Here is a 21,330-nt window from a genome sequence, read left to right as displayed (position 1 = left end):
CTGAAGTTAAGCAACACACTACTCAAGTATTTCCCAAGCTGCCCACCACCCTTCTTGGTTCATTGCAACTCTGCTCCAAGGAATACTCCATGAAAAAATGAGTGGGCTCTCCCCAAACTCCCAGGGGCACTTAAAGCTGCCTAGTCAGATGTTACAGAGAACAAAAGCAATGAAAATCACTTTATTATCCTGATTTTTTTCTTTATTAAGATTTTCTCTTTGAATATAAAAATAATATGCACTTTGTACCAAGCCAAACACTATAGAGGTGTTTATAGAAAAATCCCCCTCCAATCCCACTCTCTTTTAATCTCACTTAGAGGCTTTTAATCCTACTTACAGGTCAAATCACTGCCAACTTTATGGATATTCAATGTTCCACTTATTGTTTGTTTTGTTTTTGTCACTACAAACAATGCCATATTAAATATGTATTAAAATAGACTTGAGAAACAAAAAACCAAATGCTGTAACACTTGGTTAGACCAACTCAAACCAACTGTAAAAAATATCTTGAGAAGATAAGCAAAATCTAAGTATGGGCGGCACTGGTACTATATGATACTAAGAATCTGTGTCACTTGTATTTGGCATTGTGGTTATGTTTGGTTACTGTTCTGTAAAGCCTTTATCTGTTAGATGAATATAGTGAATTACTTACAGGTAAAGTGATATGTTTGGGATAGGTTTTAAGGAACTCCAGGAAAATAAAGTAAGGAGAGGAGAAGGAAGAGATCTCAGCCCTCTGTGGAACCCTTCCTGGAGGGGCAGGCAGTGGTTCTCAGTCTGCTGTGTGTCACCACAGCTCTTGAATGGTCATTATCCACACATTGATTGCTATTATCCACACATTATCACATTGATTGTGATTATTTTGCAATTATTTTTGTGCCTTTCTCCTTCAGCAGACATTGAGTTCCATAATGAGTGGAGATGTAGTACCCTCAATATATGCACCCAGCACCTGGTACAGTGCCTGGGCAGAGACATGTGATCAACACTTAATAAATGAATGAATGAATGAATGAATGAATGAGGATTGACTTCCCAAGATGGGCTCTCCAGAATCCTTGACTGATCCTAGTTGATGATTCCATTCTCTACTGCTTCCATCTGCAGTATTTATGGGTCACACAGATTCCCACCTTGGAGACAGCAAACTGTACTTTTAAATGGCTCATGATCATGTGTGTTCTTATATTTTTTAATCCTTGACTTTTTTTTTAAATTAGAGGCAATGCCTATTCCTGTTATTGGCTTAAATAGCAAGAAGTTCAGAAAATAAATTTGAAATGTATCTAAATTACTCATCTAACACATTAAGAAGGCCAAGATAGTAAGTCAAATGAGTCAAATAAGGGTATTAGTCATATTAAAATATTAGCCTAATATAAACATAAAATAAAAATATTTTTAAATTAGTGTTATTGGCTAATTCATATATCCACAAATAAAATTCATCAACACCTTCCTTTTTTTTCAATTAAAAAAACGTTTCCTGGGATCCCTGGGTGGCGCAGCGGTTTGGCGCCTGCCTTTGGCCCAGGGCGCGATCCTGGAGACCCGGGATCGAATCCCACGTCGGGCTCCCGGTGCATGGAGCCTGCTTCTCCCTCTGCCTGTGTCTCTGCCTCTCTCTCTCTCTCTCTCTGTGACTATCATAAATAAATAAAAATTAAAAAAAAAGTTTCCTATCATTTACTTATAATCTTAAAAATAAATAAAATTTTAAAAATATCTTTTTTAAAAAAAGTTTATTTATTTTAGAGCATGGGGGTCGGGGGGGTGGGCAGATGGAGAGAGAGAATCTCAAGCTGACTTCCGGCTCAGCTCAGAGCTCAATGCAGGGCTCGATCCCAAGACCCTGAATAATCTCTACACCCAACGTGGAGCTCAAATTTACAATCCCGAGATCAAAAGTCCACGCTCCACCAACTGAGCCAGCCAGATGCCCCTTTCGATCTTTTAAAACACTGCCTCTGTTTTGCTAAACTTTGTATCATTCTATCTACTCTGTAAGAAATTAATTAAAAAACACTAATAACTAACCCTTTTATAAGAAGAGGCAGCGTATTAAACATTACTGAGCTTTTATTATCCAATCAAGTAAAAAAAAAAAAAAACCAGAACACTAGAGCTGAGCTGTGGGAAGAATGGGCCAGCATGCTCAAAAGAGAGGAGCGTGTGCTATTTCATTCCTTCAGTACGTACCTACTGATTGTCTCCTATCTGCCGGGTCTCTATGAGGCACAGTGATACCAGAGTGACCAACGCAAAGCCCCTTTCTCAAAGAGCTTACAACTCAGTGGGGGAGAATCAGTAATCAGATAACTCTCTGTGCCTCATCTGCAAATGGTGGCAATAGCAGTACCAGGGGTGTGGACCCCTCTGAGAGCACCCAGAAAGTCAGCCGCTTCCCCTTCTTTTCTGCCTATCCACGCTGAGCTCCCCTCCCCTGATGGGGCTGCTGGAGCTGAAAAGTCCCGAGCTCCATTCTAAGTTATGAATTTGATGTTGACTTTAACCCTGATACTTGAGTATAAATTTGCTCAGAGAATAGAGAACTCACAACAGGCACTTCCTACCCACTGCATGAAGGCAGTTAATAGTAGTCAAACTAATAGGCAAATGTTAATAGTAACATTTGAACAGTCAGGGGGCTGCTCCGATCTTTTGGCCAAACCTTACTTTGGACTAGATTTCTTTCTTTTTTTTTTTTTTTTAAGATTTTATTTGAAAAAGAGAAAGCACAAAAAGGGAGCAGCAGAGGGAGAGGGAGGAGCAGGCTTCCCACTGAGCAGGGAACAGGACAAGGGGCTTAATCCCAGGATCCCAAGACCACAGCCTGAGCCCAAGGCAGACACTCAACCGACTAAGTCACCCAGCCATCCAACTTTGGACTAGACTTCTAAAGGTCATTGCTACCAGCTGCAGGTGCTGTTCTGTGTATGGGCAAGTGGACAGAGCTACAACATGCTGGCAAAGAGTAACTCAAGAGGAGAAAGATGGGAGAAGTTCCAAAATCATCAGTCACAGTCAGAATAATAATTTCCCTGCAAAAATAAATAAATAAATAAATAAATAAATAAATAAATAATAAAAATTTCTCTCATGAGCTAACAATGAATTTTGAACATGAATGGACCAGCCCCAGACTGGATCCCCTTGCTAAGGAGCCACCAAAGAGGCCCTGACTACGGCCCCATAGGGCACTGAGTGATTCCCAGATTTTATGCTGGGAGCTCAGGCAAAGGTCTCCATGGAAGCCATGTGCTTCACTGTGGATATGTAAATGGACAAGTGCTTTCCTGAGAGGCACAGTGAACGCAGGGCAACCTTTCAAAGTGCCAGTAGAAGACAGAACAATGAACATAGTGACCCATCAATTATTCATTGAGCACCTACACGGTGCTGGGCTCAGGGCAAGGCTCTCTGGACCACTTGGATACCGAGAAGTGAATTTCTACCTGAGCAGAGAGTGAAATGGAAGCAAATGCCTCCATCACTGCTCAGCTACAGGCAAGAAACCTGAGCTTGGCCCTCGGCTGTTACTGCTCCCCAAAGCCAGTAGTCATGGGGTGGGGACAAGGATGAACAGGGTCCACATGAGTGGGCCAACAGCGAAATGAGGAGCTTTGCCTATGATACGTGAAACATCAGAAAGTGTTTTAAGAAATTGGTTTAAGGTGTCACGTGACAAAGTATCCCTGACCAAAAGCATCTGCAGATGTACCGGGTTGGACTCTTCAAGAGTCTTTAGCACTGCTGAGTGTTGTGAATCTCAGAATATGACATGTCTCAAACTTCATACATCAGCGGTTGGTTTTGGGGATGGGGAACCCCTCTAGGATTAGTGTCCGTAGGTACTGGGTTTGGAAAAAGCTGCTGTATAGGAAGGCAGCCAGGTGTGTGCAGCCCAGGAGGGTCAGAGAACAGCAGCTGTCACGTCCTGAGGTCGTGGAAGGCGCTGTTTGGGGCTGGAAACCTAGGACTAGGCCTACTTGTTATCAGCCTCCCTCCCTGGCCTTGGGACTAATGCTGAACCTCTGTGGCCACCTGTGCTGCGTAGGAGAAGAGATGAACAGTGAAGGCAGGCCCCCTCGGCAAGCGAGCTCAAGGGGAGAGATGACCTAGAAGAGGTTAAATAACCACAGTGGGAGGAAATGTGCCTTAGCCATGGGACAGAAGAGGCCACAGCAACTGGGAATCAGAGGAACAGCCCCACCACGTAGAGAAGGGACGTTGCTACAGCCAAGTCTGTAACAGGGAGGGGTAGTTGCATAGCAGACTGCCGGGGTAAATGCAGGAGGGGAGGGCGGAAATAGAACCCTGTGCACATGGCATTTGGAACTGAAGCTAAGTTAAGTGGAGGGGGAATACCGAGTTCCTGAATGTGCTTCTCGGGCTTCCTGGGCCACCAAGGGCACCACTCGTGGCCCTGCCTCCACCCTGTAGCCTGTGGGCACGTGAGAGCCTGGGGCTTGGCAAGGTACACAACAACATGGCCACCTGGGGAAGTGCTGAGGCCTCCTGGGCTTTCTGTGACCAGAGCTGAGCGTAGAGAGACAGATGGGCATTAGATCACAAAAGGCTGTGGACTTCAAGCTGAGTACTCCAGACCTAGAGTAATGACAGGTATTAAGCAAGACAGTAATGTAGCCGATGCCTGTATGTACCTCCATCCCTCCCCAAACTCGAGGGCATAAATGAACATGACCCAACCAGAAAAGTCACCACTGCTCCCATGTGCATGAAAAATCAGACAGGTAAGAGCTTTGAGACCGAGATCAATTAGAAAATGTTGCTTTAGCCAGGACAGAAAGAGGAAGAGCCTGAACAAACACAAAGGAACAAAGACGTGGGGCAAGAGGGAGGAAGCCACTCAGATCCCTAGGGCTGCCTGAATGTAGGGCCCCAAAGAGGGAAGAGGCTCAAATGACTTGCAGGTGTTCTCTGGAGGATCATTCACCAAGACAGGAAGTACAGGATGGGAGACCACCTGTTTGGAGGAGGAGAGTAGCCTGTTTTGGGACATAGAAATGATGTGCGTATCAGACATTCACAGGGAGAAGGCTTATAAGTCTGGGTCTGGAAGTCAGCAGAGAAATCTGAACTAATGGTACAGTCACTCTCTGCCAGTCATGGTCTCACCAACTGGTTGAGATCAAAGGTAGTCAAGCCTCAAATCTCAGTGTAAGTTCAGGTATATGATGGGTGCGGGGGTAGCAGGCGTAACAGGGAGAGACAAGCTAGGTGTGCAACTCCTCCTCAGTACATAGAGCACGAGGCCCAAAAAGGCTGCCTTGAGATGTAGTGGCAAGGCAGACAAAGAGCAGGCCTCTTGCCGAGACTTAAGAAAGTGACATAATGGACAATGTAAGGACTGAAGGCATTGAACTTCAACCCAGAGCCATGGTCCACACAACAGCAAGCTCTAGGAAGAATCCTCCTTAGCAGAACAATGCCACGGCAGTAGTCTCTTGAGCAACTGCATGAAGCCATCCCGAGAAAGGGCTGCCACCATCAGCCCCAGCCCACTGCAGGTTTTTACTGCTAAGAAAGATGGCTGATTTTGAAGTAAATGCTTTCTAAGGTTCACATGTTCTGAGCCTTAAATGTATATAATACAATCACACCTGGCAGTATTTTAACTTATTCCCAATGGGGTCTACTTGGGAGTTGCTGAAAAGAGTTAATTCCCAAATGGATAATTTTCCCAAATAAGGATGCATTTAAATGGAAACTTCCCCAGCCAATGAACCCCCAAACCACAGGTCCCACTAGGTGGGACTTGGGAATCACCTAAGGAGCTATGTTTGGGTTTCCACTTTTAGAGTCAGCACTGGACTCTGTTTTTTTGTTTTTAAGGTTTTATTTATTAATTTTTTTCTTGAGAGACATAGAGAGACAGGCAGAGACACAGGCAGAGCAAGAAGCAGGCTCCCTGTGGTGAGCCCGAAGCAGGACTCGATCCCAGGACTCCGGGATCATGACCTGAGCCAAAAGCAGATGCTCAACCACTGAGCCACCCAGGTGTCCCAGCACTGGACTTTGTATCACAGTCAGCCTGCCTCCTCCCCACTCCTGCCCTAGGATGGACGCTCTCCATGGGTAAAAATGGTCACTCTCCTCCATCAGGCTCTCCTTTCCTGGGGTTTCTCTGCATTGTGCTTGCCCAGTACAAACAGAGAGCTAAGAAGACAGACAGACCATGGTGCTTTCACATGCTATCTGTAGCATACAAATATGTGTGCTGCATGATTATTAGAAATAGCAAAATACTGAAAAGCAACCTAAAGGTTTGCTAGAGGAATGGTTAAATGTACCATACTGCTCTTAACTTAAAATTCTAAAAGATAGGGCAGCCTGATGGCTCAGTGGTTTAGCGCCGCCTTCGGCCCAGAGTGTGATCCTGGGGACCCGGGATGGAGTCCCACGTCGGACTCCCTGCACAGAGCCTGCTTCTCCCTCTGCCTGTGTCTCTCATGAATAAATAAATAAAATCTTTAAAAAAATTCTAAAAGATAAGGAAAATATGAATAAATCCAGAAGGACACAGAAAACTCTTTAAAATGTACTAAGTTCAAAGAGACAGTTGCAGGGTGATGTGTATAATAAAAACCTTAATTCTACCTGATCTTTAAAGTCTGGAGGGATGAATGTGAAATAGTCAACAGGGTTACCTTTGGAGGGAGAGGAGATGGGGTAAATGTGAGGGAGAGAAGGGATTTGTGTTTACCACTAGTCTCTTACATATTTTCCAGTGAGAAAATATTTGTGTATTACTTGTACAATCTTAGAAAACAAAAAAATCCCCATCTCTTCTGCCCTGAGGGAGAAGCCTCTCTTCTTACAATTATCAGATTGCCAATAATATAAAATCAGATTTATCTTGTATCCCAGTAGATACTAAATCCCATGGTTTGGAACTTGAGTTGGTAAGGACTAAAGAATGACAAACCAGGGGTTAGGGTGGCAACAGGCAATCAAACTGTAAGAGGCTACCTGAAAGAATTCTCTTTTCAAAAAAATCAATCCCATCACCATTAATCTTTCTGGGAACATCCAAATTTGACCATCAGCTCTGCTAAGGGGAGTGGAGTTTTGGACATAGTTACCTGGGAATGAACTAGGCCCCACTCATGGCATTTCTTCTGCAGGGCCCTGTACCAGCATAATTCCCCTGCTCCAGATAGTAAATTCCTGAATTTGTAGGTTTGGGAGAGATCTGGACACACATAGCCCTGCTCCCTGTTTCCTGGGAGGGAACGAGTGCTCCCAGGGAGCAGAATCAGTCCTGCATGCAGCCCTTTGTCCCTGGCTGCTAGTGGTGCTGGTCAGGGGAGGGGTTTGGCCAGAGCTGGCTGTGACTGGGTGGCCACATTTCTTTAATCCCAGGATTTAAATGTAGGAAACCCACTTGTCTACAAATGAAATCCATACCTCAATATAAGTTTCAACAGAGTTGATGGCAATATTGTCAGCTCCTTTTTCCTTTATTCTTTTGTCCTATTTTTCAATTGACTCAGAACTCAGGCTCAGAACTCAGAAGTGTGTTATTTACTGAGTTCTTCTGAACTTTCAACAGTGAGGGTGCAGAAGGCCAGATTCTTCTTATCAGCCAGTTTTAAAAACCAGTATCAAACATAAAAACTTTATGGATACCAGCAGCATTTTGATGGGCCCGGCCCAGGTCCTTTATAGGGTACAATGAATGGAAACACTCAAGGTCAACCAAATAGAAAGTTCCTGATCAAAGGATCACACTGAAAAGGAAACTGGTCTATGCCCATTTTTTTATCTTGAAACTGATGGCGTTCTGTTTGGACCTAGCATTGACTTTAAACCCCTGGCAAATAGGAAAGCGGCCCTCCTCTCCTTCTAAATCCTAAATATAAATAAATAAATAAATAAATAAATAAATAAATAAATAAATAAATAAATAAATAAATAAATAAATAAATAAAATAAATCCTAAATCCTACTGTTCAACCACTAGATATCCCAACTAAATTATACCCTAATTTCCTCTTCACACATCATAAATCCAATGTCATACATTGACCGTAGGCATGCCCAATCAACTACGTTCTGTTATAGTTTTACAAGGGTGTTACAGTGACTCATATCCACTTTTTATCATCTTGCAGAGAAATCTATGGGACTAATGCAGCTTTTATTGCCTGTTCCTAAGTCAGTGACTCACAAGAAAAAAAAAATGGTTAGGAACTAAGATAAACAGAGCTCATCCTCTCTCCTCTGGTTTCTAAGGCCTAGAATATGTACCTTAATGCCACCATAATAGGGAAAGATGGTAGCACTAGCCTCTTAACAAAAAACATTAATGTCTAATGGGACAAAATACCAGATATGTTATGCCCCCCTCCCTTTTAAACTGCTCCTTATTAACATATCCATTGTAAATAAGCTGGATGCATCACTCTGCCAATAGAAAGTGGAAATATAAGGATGCTTATATATGCAATATAGGATGGGGTTTTATAATACAGACCTTAGAAAACACTAAGTATTTGCTGAACTAATAAATAAGTGGAAGGGAGGAAGGGAGTGTCCTATTAGACATAGATCCAGCAACGCTAATTACTGCTAGAAAGCCATCATTTTTGGTAAACACTCCTTAACAGACTTCTAGCTAAAGGTACAGTGTACACAGAGGATCAACTCAGCCAGTCCTCAGGGATGTGGCTTGAAGCCCCTCATCCTGGAGGGCCCATGAGGAAGTTAATTTTCTGAAACTCAGATGTCTCTGTGTGCTTTCCTGACATTTCAAAATAGCTGATTCCCTAAGATTTCTGCACGCTAAAACTACGGTGGCCACATTCTAAAGCACAGACCCTACAGCTTTTATTATCCACGTGTCCATGTGCGGCAAGGCCACCACCACCAACAGCTCTATAATGCTTCTGCGAGCAGCTGGGTGATAGGGTCAAGGACATTTGCTTTCCGTCACATTGCTATGTCCTTTCTGTGAAGATCCACAAAAGAAACTGGAAGTCTAAAGGGCCCAGAGAGAGTGTCCGTGGCCCAGGAATGGTCTGTGGGAATGTGTGGTGGGCACCGGGGCATTTACCTCACTGCAGTGCTTCCTAGGCTGTGTGTGTAGCATGATGTTTCAGACAGATGCAGCAAAACTTAGATAATAAACATTATGTAACCATCTCTCTTTCCCTGGAAGCAATTCATGCACCTGCTCACTTGTCCCTGTAGCATAGGCTGTGATGAAGATCAGAACCGGGTCCCTGCCTCCTTCTGTAGGTGTACGTACAGCAGCTCTGACATGCATGTTTGGTACTAGCTTAGCCATGGCTTCCTTGTATTGTCCTACCTTCATTTTCCTTTAACTACAATTTCTTCCCCTCTCCCCAGCATTATTGAGATGTACTTGACACAGGACACTGTGTACATTTAAGGTGTATGAAGTGCTGCATTAACACACGTATATATTGTGAAATGATCATCGCCTAATAAGGTTAGTTAACACGTCCATCACCTCACAGTTCCTTTGGGGGATAGGTGAGAGCATTTAAGATCTGAGTAACCTTCAAGTATATAATATTGTTAACATTAGCCACCACGCTATGCCTTAGATCCCCAGAACTTATTTATCTTATAATCAGAAATTACACCCTTTCACCAACATCTCCACTTCCCCCACCTCCCAGCCCCAGCGAACCAACACTCTACTTTCTGTTTCTATGAGTTCTAACCACAATTTTGTTCTTTCCATTTTCTATTTTTATCTCATATTTTGTGTTTTCTCATAAGCTGCTTCAAACCTACTTGAGAATGAAGTAGGGTATAAATTTTTGAATATTAAAAAAGGCCTCTGTTGATGAAGATCCTAATATTAATGTGCAGACCCTCCCCCTTAATCAAAGCCATGGCTCTGACCTATGGGGTTACCTCAGGATCCCCTGGTGCTTCCTTCTGAGCTGAATATGCTTGGCTCTACCATTTAGCCTGTCGCCCAGGTGGTACATTGGGGTGAGCTCCAGGGACATGGGTTCAAGAACTTTGAAAATGTCCTTAGGAGACACTGGTGTATTTGCTCCCCTGGTTAAGAACCCCAACCCAGGGGCACCAGGGTGGCTCAATGGCTGTCTGCTTTCAGCTCAGGGCATGATCCCGGGGTCCTGGGATCAAGTCATCAAGTCCTGCATCGGGCTCCCCCATACGGAGTCTGCTTCTCCCTCTGCCTATGTCTCTGCCTCTCTCTGTGTGTCTTTCATGAACAAATAAATAAAATCTTAAAAAAAAAAAAGAACCCCAACTCAACACCACATCCCTTTGGATGAGCTATCCTTAGAAGGACGCAGTATCACCTACATAATATTTTGCCCTGGGATGCAAACCCTGAATCTAATCACGAGAACGTAAGAAAGACAAACAGAGAAATGCTCTGTTTTCTTAAATGACGGAACAACTATAAAGGACATGGCTCAACTGACAAATTGGAAAATGCCCAGATTAGATAAGAGTATCATAAAGATATTAAACTTACTGAAGTTGATCACTGTATGGTTACATAAGAGAACACTCCTATTAAGAAGTGAACTCTACATGGGAGTAAAAGGCCATAACATATGTAATTTATTCTCAAATGGCTCAGAAAACAGACGTGTATGTGTGTGTGTATGTGTGTGTCTGTGTGTGTGTAGAGAAAGTAAACACATGAGTAAAATGCCAATAGTCACTGAATCTGGATTAAGGGTATACAAGTGTCCTTTGTGCTATTTTTACGATTTCTTTGTAAGTTTGCAATTATTCTGAGTAAAAAGTTAAAAAAAGAAAAAAGAGAGCACCTGCCTTTGACTGTACAGCTTCCAATATGGCAGTTATTTTAAAGAAGAGAATGAAGTTTCCTTCCTTTCCTACTGATTTGCTAATTGTTACCAGTTCTTGGCACCAAACAGCTCCAACTGGCACCTCTCTCCCACCACCCCCAGGACGCCAGCTCCCAGCTGCTCACTGTTCAAAAACAGCTTTCTTTTCCTTCTGGGACTTTACAGACTTCTGAAGCCAGCTGAAATGCAGACTCCTGAATGTTATTTGCCCATGCTCTTTTATTTTTTTTAGTTAGGCTACTTTTAAATTTGGGGGGCAGCCCCAGCCCTAGGGCACAGAGCCTCACCGTCCCAGGTCTCGTGAAGTCCACACTGTGCGCCAGGCTCTGTCGCATCTGATCACTGAAGAGGCGGACACACACGCTCTGGAGGTACTCCGGGGTGATCTGCAAAGAGGACACGAGGATGGCTGGTGCAAGGCACAAAATGCCCCCTGTGACATTAGGGCCCCAGAAATTATCAGAGCTCTCAGCAGTTTTTCTGGGAGGTATGCAGATGGAATTTTGCTTTAACATAGGACCTTTGGGAGCTAAAGCACTGAGTCTGACAGAAAAAAAACTGCTAACATTACTGCAGGTATGATAGTGGGGAATCATGTTTTAAATTATGTAATTCCACTAGATATACTCCCAGTCATATAAAATAAACTGATTTTAAACCATTTGTGTTGTGTGTGTGTGTGTGTGTGTATGTGTGCATGTGTATGTGTGAATTCAAGCAATAAAGTCAATTGGGTAGCCAATGTGTGGTGGAAAGAATAGTGGGCTTAAAATCTGAAAATCTAACCTCAAGCCCTGGACTCAAGAAAACCAACAGCTTTGCCCCTTGCCTTCTGACCTGCTGAATGAAATGAACAATGTCTGCCTCTGTGGTTCACAGTGACAGAGTGAATGAGATCACACATATGCCTGGCACAGGCCAGCTCATTACGGAATGAATGATGGAGGCATTTTTTATTGCATGCCTGCCAGCGTGAGGCTGCATTGCTGTGCCCACCAAAGCTGTTCAATTCTTGCCTTTTTTTAGTGCCTTCTCACCCTCTTGTTAAGCAACTGCAACTCAGGACTGGTATATAGCATCTCAGGTGGTAGTCTCTGAATGTTGTCTTTTCATTTTACATCTTTTCTTTTTATACAAAGAATGAACATTTAAATTTTACAAGTGCCCCAACCTCTCTCCAGTCCCATCCTTTTCCATACATCAATCTCTGGAGGTAACTATTAACCATTCTTCACCCACCCAACCTTTTTTTTTTTTTTCTATGCCTGATTGCTGGAAGAGAACCTCCCTTTCCTCAGCCTCATGATTCCATGTGGTGAACTCCCACGTGGTCATATAACGGGCCCCTCTCCACATCCTTACTCAGTTGTCCCCATGTGAAGACTACTCAACTGATTCATAAGTTAGAAAGAGATGCACCATCTCCTCTCCTTGGAGGACTCCATCAACCCACTGGAAATTTCTGGTCTGCTTCAGACATGTGAAAGGCTATGCATCCATGGCAGATGTCTGTGCTCATCCCTTGACACTCAGCTCTATGTGAAGTGACTCAGACAAGTAAGTGCCCCATCTCAGGGCTGCACTTCCCACATGATTCTGCATCCTCTTCCTCTGAATTGTGATAGTATCAAAATGTAAACATTCCTTTCTCATCCTGTATTTTTAACCTTTCTTTACATCTTTTCATTGTCTATAACATAAAAACACAATTATAGTTCGTATTAAAAAAGCACCTTCCCCTTCCTCTACCCTAGGTCCTCATCTTTCGACCACCCACTCAGGATTCTTCTGTCACAGCCAAAGTCCTTGAGAGAACTGCCTCCATTTGCTGTCTCACCTCTCCTGGATCTCTCTACCTGCTACAGTTAGGCTTCCAGCTGCATCACTCCATAGTTCCCATGGCAAAGGCCACCACCACTGATCTCAATGTCAAAAATCATTGGACACTGTTCAGTTCTAGCATTTTAAAGTTTTCTGTGGCTTCTGAGACTCTACATCAACCTCTTACTCCTCAAACTGTTTCCTCCTTTGACTTCTGGAACTGCTACCAGAACCATATCTTTAACAAGCATATTTGATTGTGTCACTTTCTTGCTTAAAACAGGTGAATGAGGAAAGGACACACATAATCAGTAGACTAAAAAGCAAAATATAAATGGCCAACAAACATGAAAACATATTCAGCCTCATACATAATTAAAGAAATGCAAATTGAAACATTTAGAACACCAAGTTTTACTTACCAAGCCAGGAAAGGGTTCAAAGTATAATGAGTTCAAAATATAATAGTGTCTGATGTTGGCAAGTGTGTGGAGAAATAAACACCTTGATATGGGTAAACTCCTGGGGGGTTTGGGTAAACAATTTTGAAATCTTGGGAGAAATGATTTGTCAACATCTATCAAAATGTTAATGCCTATAACCTCTGACCTAGCAAGTCCACTCTTAGGATCTTACCTTACTTGTTTTCAAAAGTATACACTATATACAAGAATGTTCATTGCAACATTTTTTTTGTTCTAGCAAACAAAAAATCTAAATGTTCACCATCAGAGATCTAAAAAATTATGGTTCACCCTTAGAATGGCATAATGTATAAGCCTAGAAAAGAACGAAGGTAGTATGGTCATGTGGAAAGATTTCCAAGATATACTGAGAGTAAAATAGCAAGTTTCAGAAGAATAGTGGGTCATAGGATCCCAAGTATATGTAAGCTGCATGCAGACACATGCATATGCATAGAAATTTTTGGAAATAATATGCAAGAAAAGTTAATCTTGAATGCTATTAAAGAAGAGACACTAACAAACTGTACGGGAAGGGGCTTTTGCTCTTCACTATACATTACTCAGACTTGTTCTAATTTGTTACCACAAATATGTATTTTTTTACATTAAAAACAAGCCAGTTAGGGGCACCTGGGTGGCTCAGTGGCTGAGTGTCTTCGGCTCAGGTTGTGATTCTGGACTCCTGGGATCGAGTCCTGTATCAGGCTCCCTGAGAGGAGCCTGCTTCTCCCTCTGCCTGTGTGTGTGTGTCTCTCTCTCTGTCTCTCATGAATAAATAAACAAAATCTTAAAAAAAAAAAATTAGAAAATTTTGGGTGAAATAGAGTCAATTTTTGTAAAACAGGTATATTCAAGCACTGAAAAAAACACAGAATGTTAACAAGTGTTATTACTAGGTAACACAATTACAGGTAATTTTATTTTTGCATAGTTCTCTATTTCTAAAATTTTCTATAATACATATTATTTCATAATCATATTTTAAGTCATTTAAAAAATTATTTTATTTAAGTGATGTCTATGCCAAACATGAGGCTCAAACCCACGACCCTGAGATCAAGAGTCACATACTCTACCCCCCTGAGCCAGCTAGGAACCCCACTAAAAACAATTTTAAATACACTACCTCTCATTTGTGATAATATAATACAGAACTTAATATATGTACATGAGTAAAGAACTGGAGAAATCAGAATAAGATCAATAGACTGGGTCAATGTCAATGTTCTGGTTGTGTGATATTGTACTATATAGTTATGCAAAATGTTACTATTCGGGGAAACTGTGCAAGGTGTGCAAAGACTCTTTGCATTATTCCTTAGAATTGCATGTCAACCTATAATTATTCCATTTTTAAAGAAAATGTATATTTCCACAGAGAAATTTTATTATAATTTCTAATTTTTTAGTAAGTGAAACACTAGAGTCATTCTCATTAAAGTCAGGAATAAGTCAAGGAGGCCCATGACCATATTTTTCAACAATGTTCCACAGTCTTAGCCAGTATGCTAAGAAAAAAAGAAAAGTCATTATAAATAATGAAACAAAACAAAAATATCATTATTTGAGGATATTATGACTGCCAATCTAGAATACAGGAGAATCAATCAAAAGAATCTATCAGATTAAGAGTTCAGAAGAGTAGTTGTATCAATATGTGAAAATCTGTAACTTCCTTTATACCAGTAGCTTATTTCCCCCTCATTTTTATGCCACTCCATATTATTTTTTCCTGTTGCCAGACAATTTATTCTTCGCTAATGTTAAGAATAAGGTAGAGAAATAAAGATGTGGTCAATAGTATGTGAGGAAAAATGGATAAAATACTGTAAGCAGCACCATAACTGGGGTGGAATGTCAGTGTGGTCTTCTTTCTGCACTAGGCTTTGTGAAGTACAGGGGCAGGTGTCACTGGCTGTGAGCAGCCAGGAATCCCATTATCAACACACCCCATGCTCTTAACACTTCTTTAGCTCCAGACACACGGGCAACTGGGGAATCTTCCTTACCATCTTGCCACTGACTGTGGCCTCCAGAGAATCCACCAGCTCTGCTGTGACCCCAATGAGATTGTGGTAGTCCGCCTGGATCTTATTGTACCGCTTCAGGTATGTCATTGACCTTCGCTCAGCTTCTACCAGCTGCTGGTGGAGCTGCTGTGACGTTTCTAGGAAGACAATTTATATTAAAACAAAACAACAGTAAGAAAACCCCATAAAAAAATAATGATGTTCTTCCCAAGCAAGGATCATTGTCTCCTTTCAGAAGATTTTGCTATGACGATGAGCTTGACATTATTTGTGTTTAACACTTGGCTGCTATTTCTTGACACATTTAATTTTTTAAATATATATATAGAAGCTTGATTTGCCAACATATAGCATAACACCCAGTGCTCATCCTATCAAGTGCCTCCCTCAGTGCCTGTCACCCAGTCACCCCATCCCCCCCACCTCCCCTTTCACTACCCCTCGTTCGTTTCCCAGAATTAGGAGTCTCGTGTAATAAATGGTGCTGGGAAAATTGGACAGCCACATGCAGAAGAATGAAACTAGACCACTCTCTTGCACCATACACAAAGATAAACTCAAAATGGATGAAAGATCTAAATGTGAGATAAGAATCAATCAAAATCCTAGAGGAGAACACAGGCAACACCCTTTTTGAACTTGACACATTTAATTACCAAGTGCTTAATGACCACTGATTTTCAATTTCTTGTCTCTGGTTGTTCAACTGAACCATCATTGGTTTTCCTCACACAATCTATTTTCTTGACTGAGCTCCACACAATTTCTTTCAGTTTGTTCTATGTACAACAAACAAACTCAGTGTTTCTACAGTCAGCCCACAGACTGGATGAACCACACCTGCATCTTTTCCTGTTTTTTTTGTTTTTTGTTTTTTGTTTTGTTTTGTTCGTTTTTTTTGCCGTGTGAAGTTATCTGGGGAACTGTAAGTACCTGCAGGACAGTTCCTCGTGAAGATCATGCACAAATTAGATTTAAAAACCTGTTTCATGATTATGTGTAGAAAAGTAAAATATTTTAATTATTAAGACCCCAAATATCACATTATAATGAACTAAAATTATTGGTTAGCATCCTTCAAATTTCAGTATTGAAAGTTAACTTTAAAAACTCTTCTGGCATGGGGGCAGCTCGGGTGGCTCAGCGGTTTGGCACCGCCTTCAGCCCAGAGCGTGATCCTGGAGTCCCAGGCTCGAGTCCCACATCGGGCTCCCTGCATGGAGCCTGCTTCTCCCTCTGCCTGTGTCTCTGCCTCTCTCTCTGTGTGTCTCTCATGAATAAATAAATAATCTTAAAAAAATAAAAATAAAAAAAATAAAAACTCTTCTGGCATGAACTTATATCCAGTACTTAAAGCTTTGGAGAACATCTCTGGAAATCATTTATTGAATTTTTTCTTAAATACCATTAGAGAGAAGGAGTCACTACCATATTCCTATGTTAAATATTATTTTTTTTAAGATTTTATTTATTTATTATCCATGAGAGCCACAGAGAAACAGGCAGAGGCATAGGCAGAGGAAGAAGCAGGGAGGTCACAATGCAGGACTCGATCCCAGAACCCTGGGATCATGACCTGAGCCAAAGGCAGAAGCTTAACCACTGAGCCCCATAGGGTGCTCCCCATGCTAAATATTAAAGCTTTTTATATGTACAAAACTCTAAATTACCTAACTAGAACTTCCAATGATGAAAATTCTACAGGATGGTTCATAATTTCATTTTGTGGTAATGAATATTAAAGAGCATCTGTATGGACTTTCTCAATGTGTATCGAGTGCCAGATGATGCATGAAGTACCGAAACCCATTAACTGGGGCAAATGACCTCAGAAATCATCAATATAAAAGTCACCAAAGTAGTCCCTCTTGAAAGGAGACTGCACCAAGGAACATATCCCCTCAGAAACTCACTGTACAATTAACTAAATGTAAGGGACTACTGGTGGCACCTCGGCCTCAGGAACCCAGAATTGGAATTTATGACAATTTCAAAGTATGGTACACCTGAGGGAAAAGAGGCCTCATTGCCAGCAGCCACAGGAAGGAGAGAAGTGGGCAGTTGGGGTGGAATACTTGCCACCAGTTCAAATACACCATTTAGCAGAACAGCCTGCTGTATAAAGACACATCACCTTGTAAACACCTTAGCTGGCTACAAACAGGACTTGACCATTACTGGAATCTTTTGGGGTCTCAGCTCCAAGATCTCAACTTTATTTCTGAGCGTTAAAAAGGATTTTGACTCTTCTTTCCTTCTCAAACATTTTATGAGACAAGGACAACTGAGCCAAAATCCCTTGCTGTGCAAGAGCTCAACCTTTCTTTCCTTATATTTTTAAAAGATTTTATTTATTTATTTGAGAGAGCATGGGGAGGGACCTGGGCCCAAGCCTTTGGTACCAGTGTGCCCCCCGGTGCTAATCTCTGGTCTCCATGGCAATTCTGCATTGCTGGGGGGGAGGGGTGTTTATTCAGCCACAGACACACGCTGTGCCTGCCAGCCTCAGTTCCACAGACATTCTGCTTGGCTTCCTCGGAAAACTCAATTAAAATCAAACCTAAAGAAGGCTCAAACACCGTGGTCTCCTTGGTCTCCTTGGTGAAATCCAAAGGAAAGATACATAAAAAACCACAGGCTCTTCCCTTTGTACTACCCCTCCCAGATTTATTTTATCTGTAAAGTTGGGCCACTTCTCAGAGACATGACTGGATCCTAGCAGAAAGTTATCCTTAAAAGCCGCAGGGTATGTTGGGGTGACAAGGACTGGCTGAGACTCAGGAATCAGGGAGGTTTCCACCACTTTCTCTCTGCCAGCACCAAGATCAAAAAGCGAATCTGAACAGGGACTACACAGATTCAGTCAAAAACTAAGGTGATTTTCTGAGACTCAAAGGATGCGGGTGGGATAGTGGTTTTAAAATGACTGCCACATCTTTGACACTCCTTCCTATCAAGAGGTAGAAGGTCACTCTCCTTCCTTTGAATGTAAGTTGGCCTTAGGAATAGCTTCTAATGAAGAGAATGTAGCAAAAATGACAGTGAGTTACTTAAGAGGCTGGCTTAGGAAAGGTGACACAGCTTCCACTGGCTCTATGTGGGGACATTCACCCTTGGAACCCAGCCACCAGGCCATGAGGAAGCCCAGGCCACATAAGTGTTCCTGTCAAGGGCCTCAGCACTGGCCACCAGACTTGTGCAGGTGGGCAAGGAAGCCTCGAAGATGGCTCCACCAGGCTCCATGTGCCTCCACGAGACACCGAGGGAGAACATGAGCACATGATCCCCACACCATGCAAGATGATGGCAAGAATAATAAATGGACATTGTTGCTTTATGCCACTGAGCTGAGACACTAGACTAGGTTGTAAAAGAAATAGAAATAGTGGCACAAAGGTGCATTTCCAGGAGTTGCAGTGCAGGACCCAAATGCCTAGCACAGTTTATGAATTCCCATTGGGGAATTCTGGAGTGCCTGGGTGGCTCAGTCGGGCAAGCAATGACTCTTGGTTTCAGCTCAGGTCATGATCTCAGGGGGCTGGGATTAAGCCCCATGTTGGGCTCGGTGCTCAGTGCAGGGTCTGCTTGAGGATTCTCTCCCTCTGCCTCTATCCTTCCCCCTGCTGTGATCGTTCTCTCTCAAAATGGATAAATAAATTGCTTTTAAAAAAAAATTGCCACTGTTCTGAATATGAGAACACTGGCACAGGACCTACCCCAGCCAAGGCCCAAGAATTATACTTGAGGAGCTGAAGAAATCTGCTCAGACTTATCCTCAGACATAACTATAGTGGGGGCAGAGCAGCCTCAGCAAGCTCCAAGGCTATAGCCTGGTGACCCTTGGAGCATTCCACGTGGACCCCATGAAACCACACCTATAGCCCAGCTCCTCCACATTCAGGCAAGGACTGATGCTTCCCCATGAAGGCTCAGTGGGGCCGGTCCCTCTGAGCTACGGGGGTGGGACAGCCGGCAGAGCCATTCACACACTTAGAACTGCTGGGTTGGGGAAATGCAAGGTTATACAAGGCGGAAACATTCAGACTTTCTGCATCTGAAGCTATTGCCTCTGTCCTTGCATGTCAAATCTAAAGCATCGCTCCTCTGTCAACATCCTGGAAAGCAAAGAGCTAAAGAATTTACTAACGCTTCCATTCTTTACAAAACTTTAACTCTCTTAAAAAAAAAAACAACACCCCAAAAAACAGGGGATCCCTGGGTGGCTCAGCGGTTTAGCGCCTGCCTTTGGCCCAGGGTGTGATCCCGGAGTCCCTCCTCGGGTTCCCTGCATGGAGCCTGCTTCTCCCTCTGCCTGTGTCTCTGCCTCTCTCTCTCTGTGTCTCTCATGAATAAATAAAGAAATCTTAAAAACAACAACAACAACAAAAAAAAACAGAAAAACAATGGCAGGAACTTTTGAGATCCTCTCTAACATTACCCTGCCGTGGGAAGGGCAACTGTGCTGTTTCATGTGATAAAACTCCACCTGCTGGGGACTGAGGATTACGCCACCAGAATCTACAGAAGGCTAAGGCTTCAGAGGTTTCATAATAGAGCATCAAAGCCAAAACTCAGACAAAGAATCACAATTGACTTGACAGTAACTAAAGTTTTTCTCACCTGACTGAAAAATGAACAGTTCTGGTAGAAAATGGTTAATAATGGAAAACCATAATTTTATTCTAAAAACTTAATGTTGGAATTCCTGCTTTGAATGCAAAAAAACAGAAATGCTTCTAAGATGGGTGCTCCAAATTGCTACGGAAATTAGACCGCCCTAGACTAATGCAGGGTAAAAGTGAAAGATACTAAAATGCTTCTTGCCCCACCCACCCTGACGGTGTCCCCTGGCTGTGCTGCTGCAGTTACATCCCCTTGGGACATGGTTTCGATTCCCATCATCGCTCCACAGGCTGGTTACCTGATCTGCAAGACGAAGCTAACGCCAGCCCTTCTGCAGGGTGGGCCTCAAGGAGTCACAAATCTGATTGCAAAGTGCTTCATAAATACTTATTCTGGTTTTTAATTTTTGAAAAAAAAATTTAGACTTTTAGAGCCTTCGTTCACCAAGTGCACCAATTCTCTCCGTTTCTTTTTCTTTTTCTTTTTTTTTAAAGATTTTATTTATTTATTCATGAGAGACACAGAGAGAGAGAGAGGCAGAGACACAGGCAGAGGGAGAAGCAGGCTCCATGCAGGGAGCCCAACGTGAGACTCGATCCCAGGACTCTAGGATCACGCCCTGGGCCGAAGGCAGGTGCTAAACCACTGAGCCACCCAGGCATCCCCTCCATCTCTGTTTCTATCTCACTACTCAAAACTTGAGTTGGCAAAATTGTTCTTTAAAAAATGTTAATCTAGGGATGCCTGAGTGGCTCAGCGGTTGAGCATCTGCCTTTGGCTCAGGGCATGATCCCGGGGTCCTGGGATTGAGTCCCACATCGGGCTCCCTGGGTGGAGCCTGCTTCTCCCTCTGCCTGTGTCTCTGCCTCTCTCCCCATGTCTCTCATGAATAAACAAATAAGACCTTTTAAAAAATAAATAAATAAAAAATAAATAAATAAATAAAAAATGTTAATTTAGGGCAACCTGGGTGGCTTGGCGGTTTAGTGCCGCCTTCAGCCCAGGGCGTGATCCTGGAGACCAGCGATCGAGTCCCACGTCAGGTTCCCAGCATGGAGCCTGCTTCTGTCTCTGCCTGTGTCTCTGCCTCTCTCTCTCTGTCTCTCATGAAGAAATAAATAAAATCTTTAAAAAAAAAATGTTAATCTAGGGGTGCCTGGGTGGCGTAGTCGGTTAAATGACTGACTCTTGGTTTCGGCTCAGGTTGTGATCTCAGGGTCTATGAGATTGAGCCCCACATCAAGCTCCGTGCTTAGCTCGTCGGAATCTGCTTTGAGATTTTCTCTCTCTCCCTCTCCTTCGGTCCTTCCCACCTGCTTGCTCTCTCCTCCTCCTCCTAGTCCCACTGAAATAAATAAATCATTTTTTTAAATAAAAAAAAAATGTTAATCTGGATGATTTACCTTTGTTACTTTGTCCATTCTCCTTCTGGGATGAGAAAGAAGTTGAGGAAAACAGGCATTGAGGATAAAGCCCTCAGGGTCCCTCACATTGTGGGACCAATCTGAGAAAGGTACAAAAGAG

General features: G+C 42.7%; 1 protein-coding gene across 6 annotated transcripts in view; it reads right to left on the bottom strand.

The window, feature by feature from the left end:
* ARMC9 (armadillo repeat containing 9) overlaps nt 1-21,330 on the bottom strand; it is a 147,473-nt gene that overhangs the window by 101,663 nt on the left and 24,480 nt on the right. For all 6 annotated transcript variants that reach the window (XM_072796654.1, XM_072796656.1, XM_072796657.1 and 3 more), the window contains 3 exons: nt 21,210-21,234; nt 15,163-15,320; nt 11,153-11,251 (listed from right to left, as the gene is read on the bottom strand). In XM_072796654.1, coding sequence (XP_072652755.1) covers nt 11,153-11,251; nt 15,163-15,320; nt 21,210-21,234 — 282 coding nt within the window. The remainder of the gene's footprint in view (nt 1-11,152; nt 11,252-15,162; nt 15,321-21,209; nt 21,235-21,330) is intronic.

This window comes from Canis lupus, chromosome 24 (assembly GCF_048164855.1).
Source record: "Canis lupus baileyi chromosome 24, mCanLup2.hap1, whole genome shotgun sequence".
NCBI lineage: Eukaryota > Metazoa > Chordata > Mammalia > Carnivora > Canidae > Canis > Canis lupus.
This window is presented reverse-complemented; position numbering and strand designations above follow the sequence as displayed.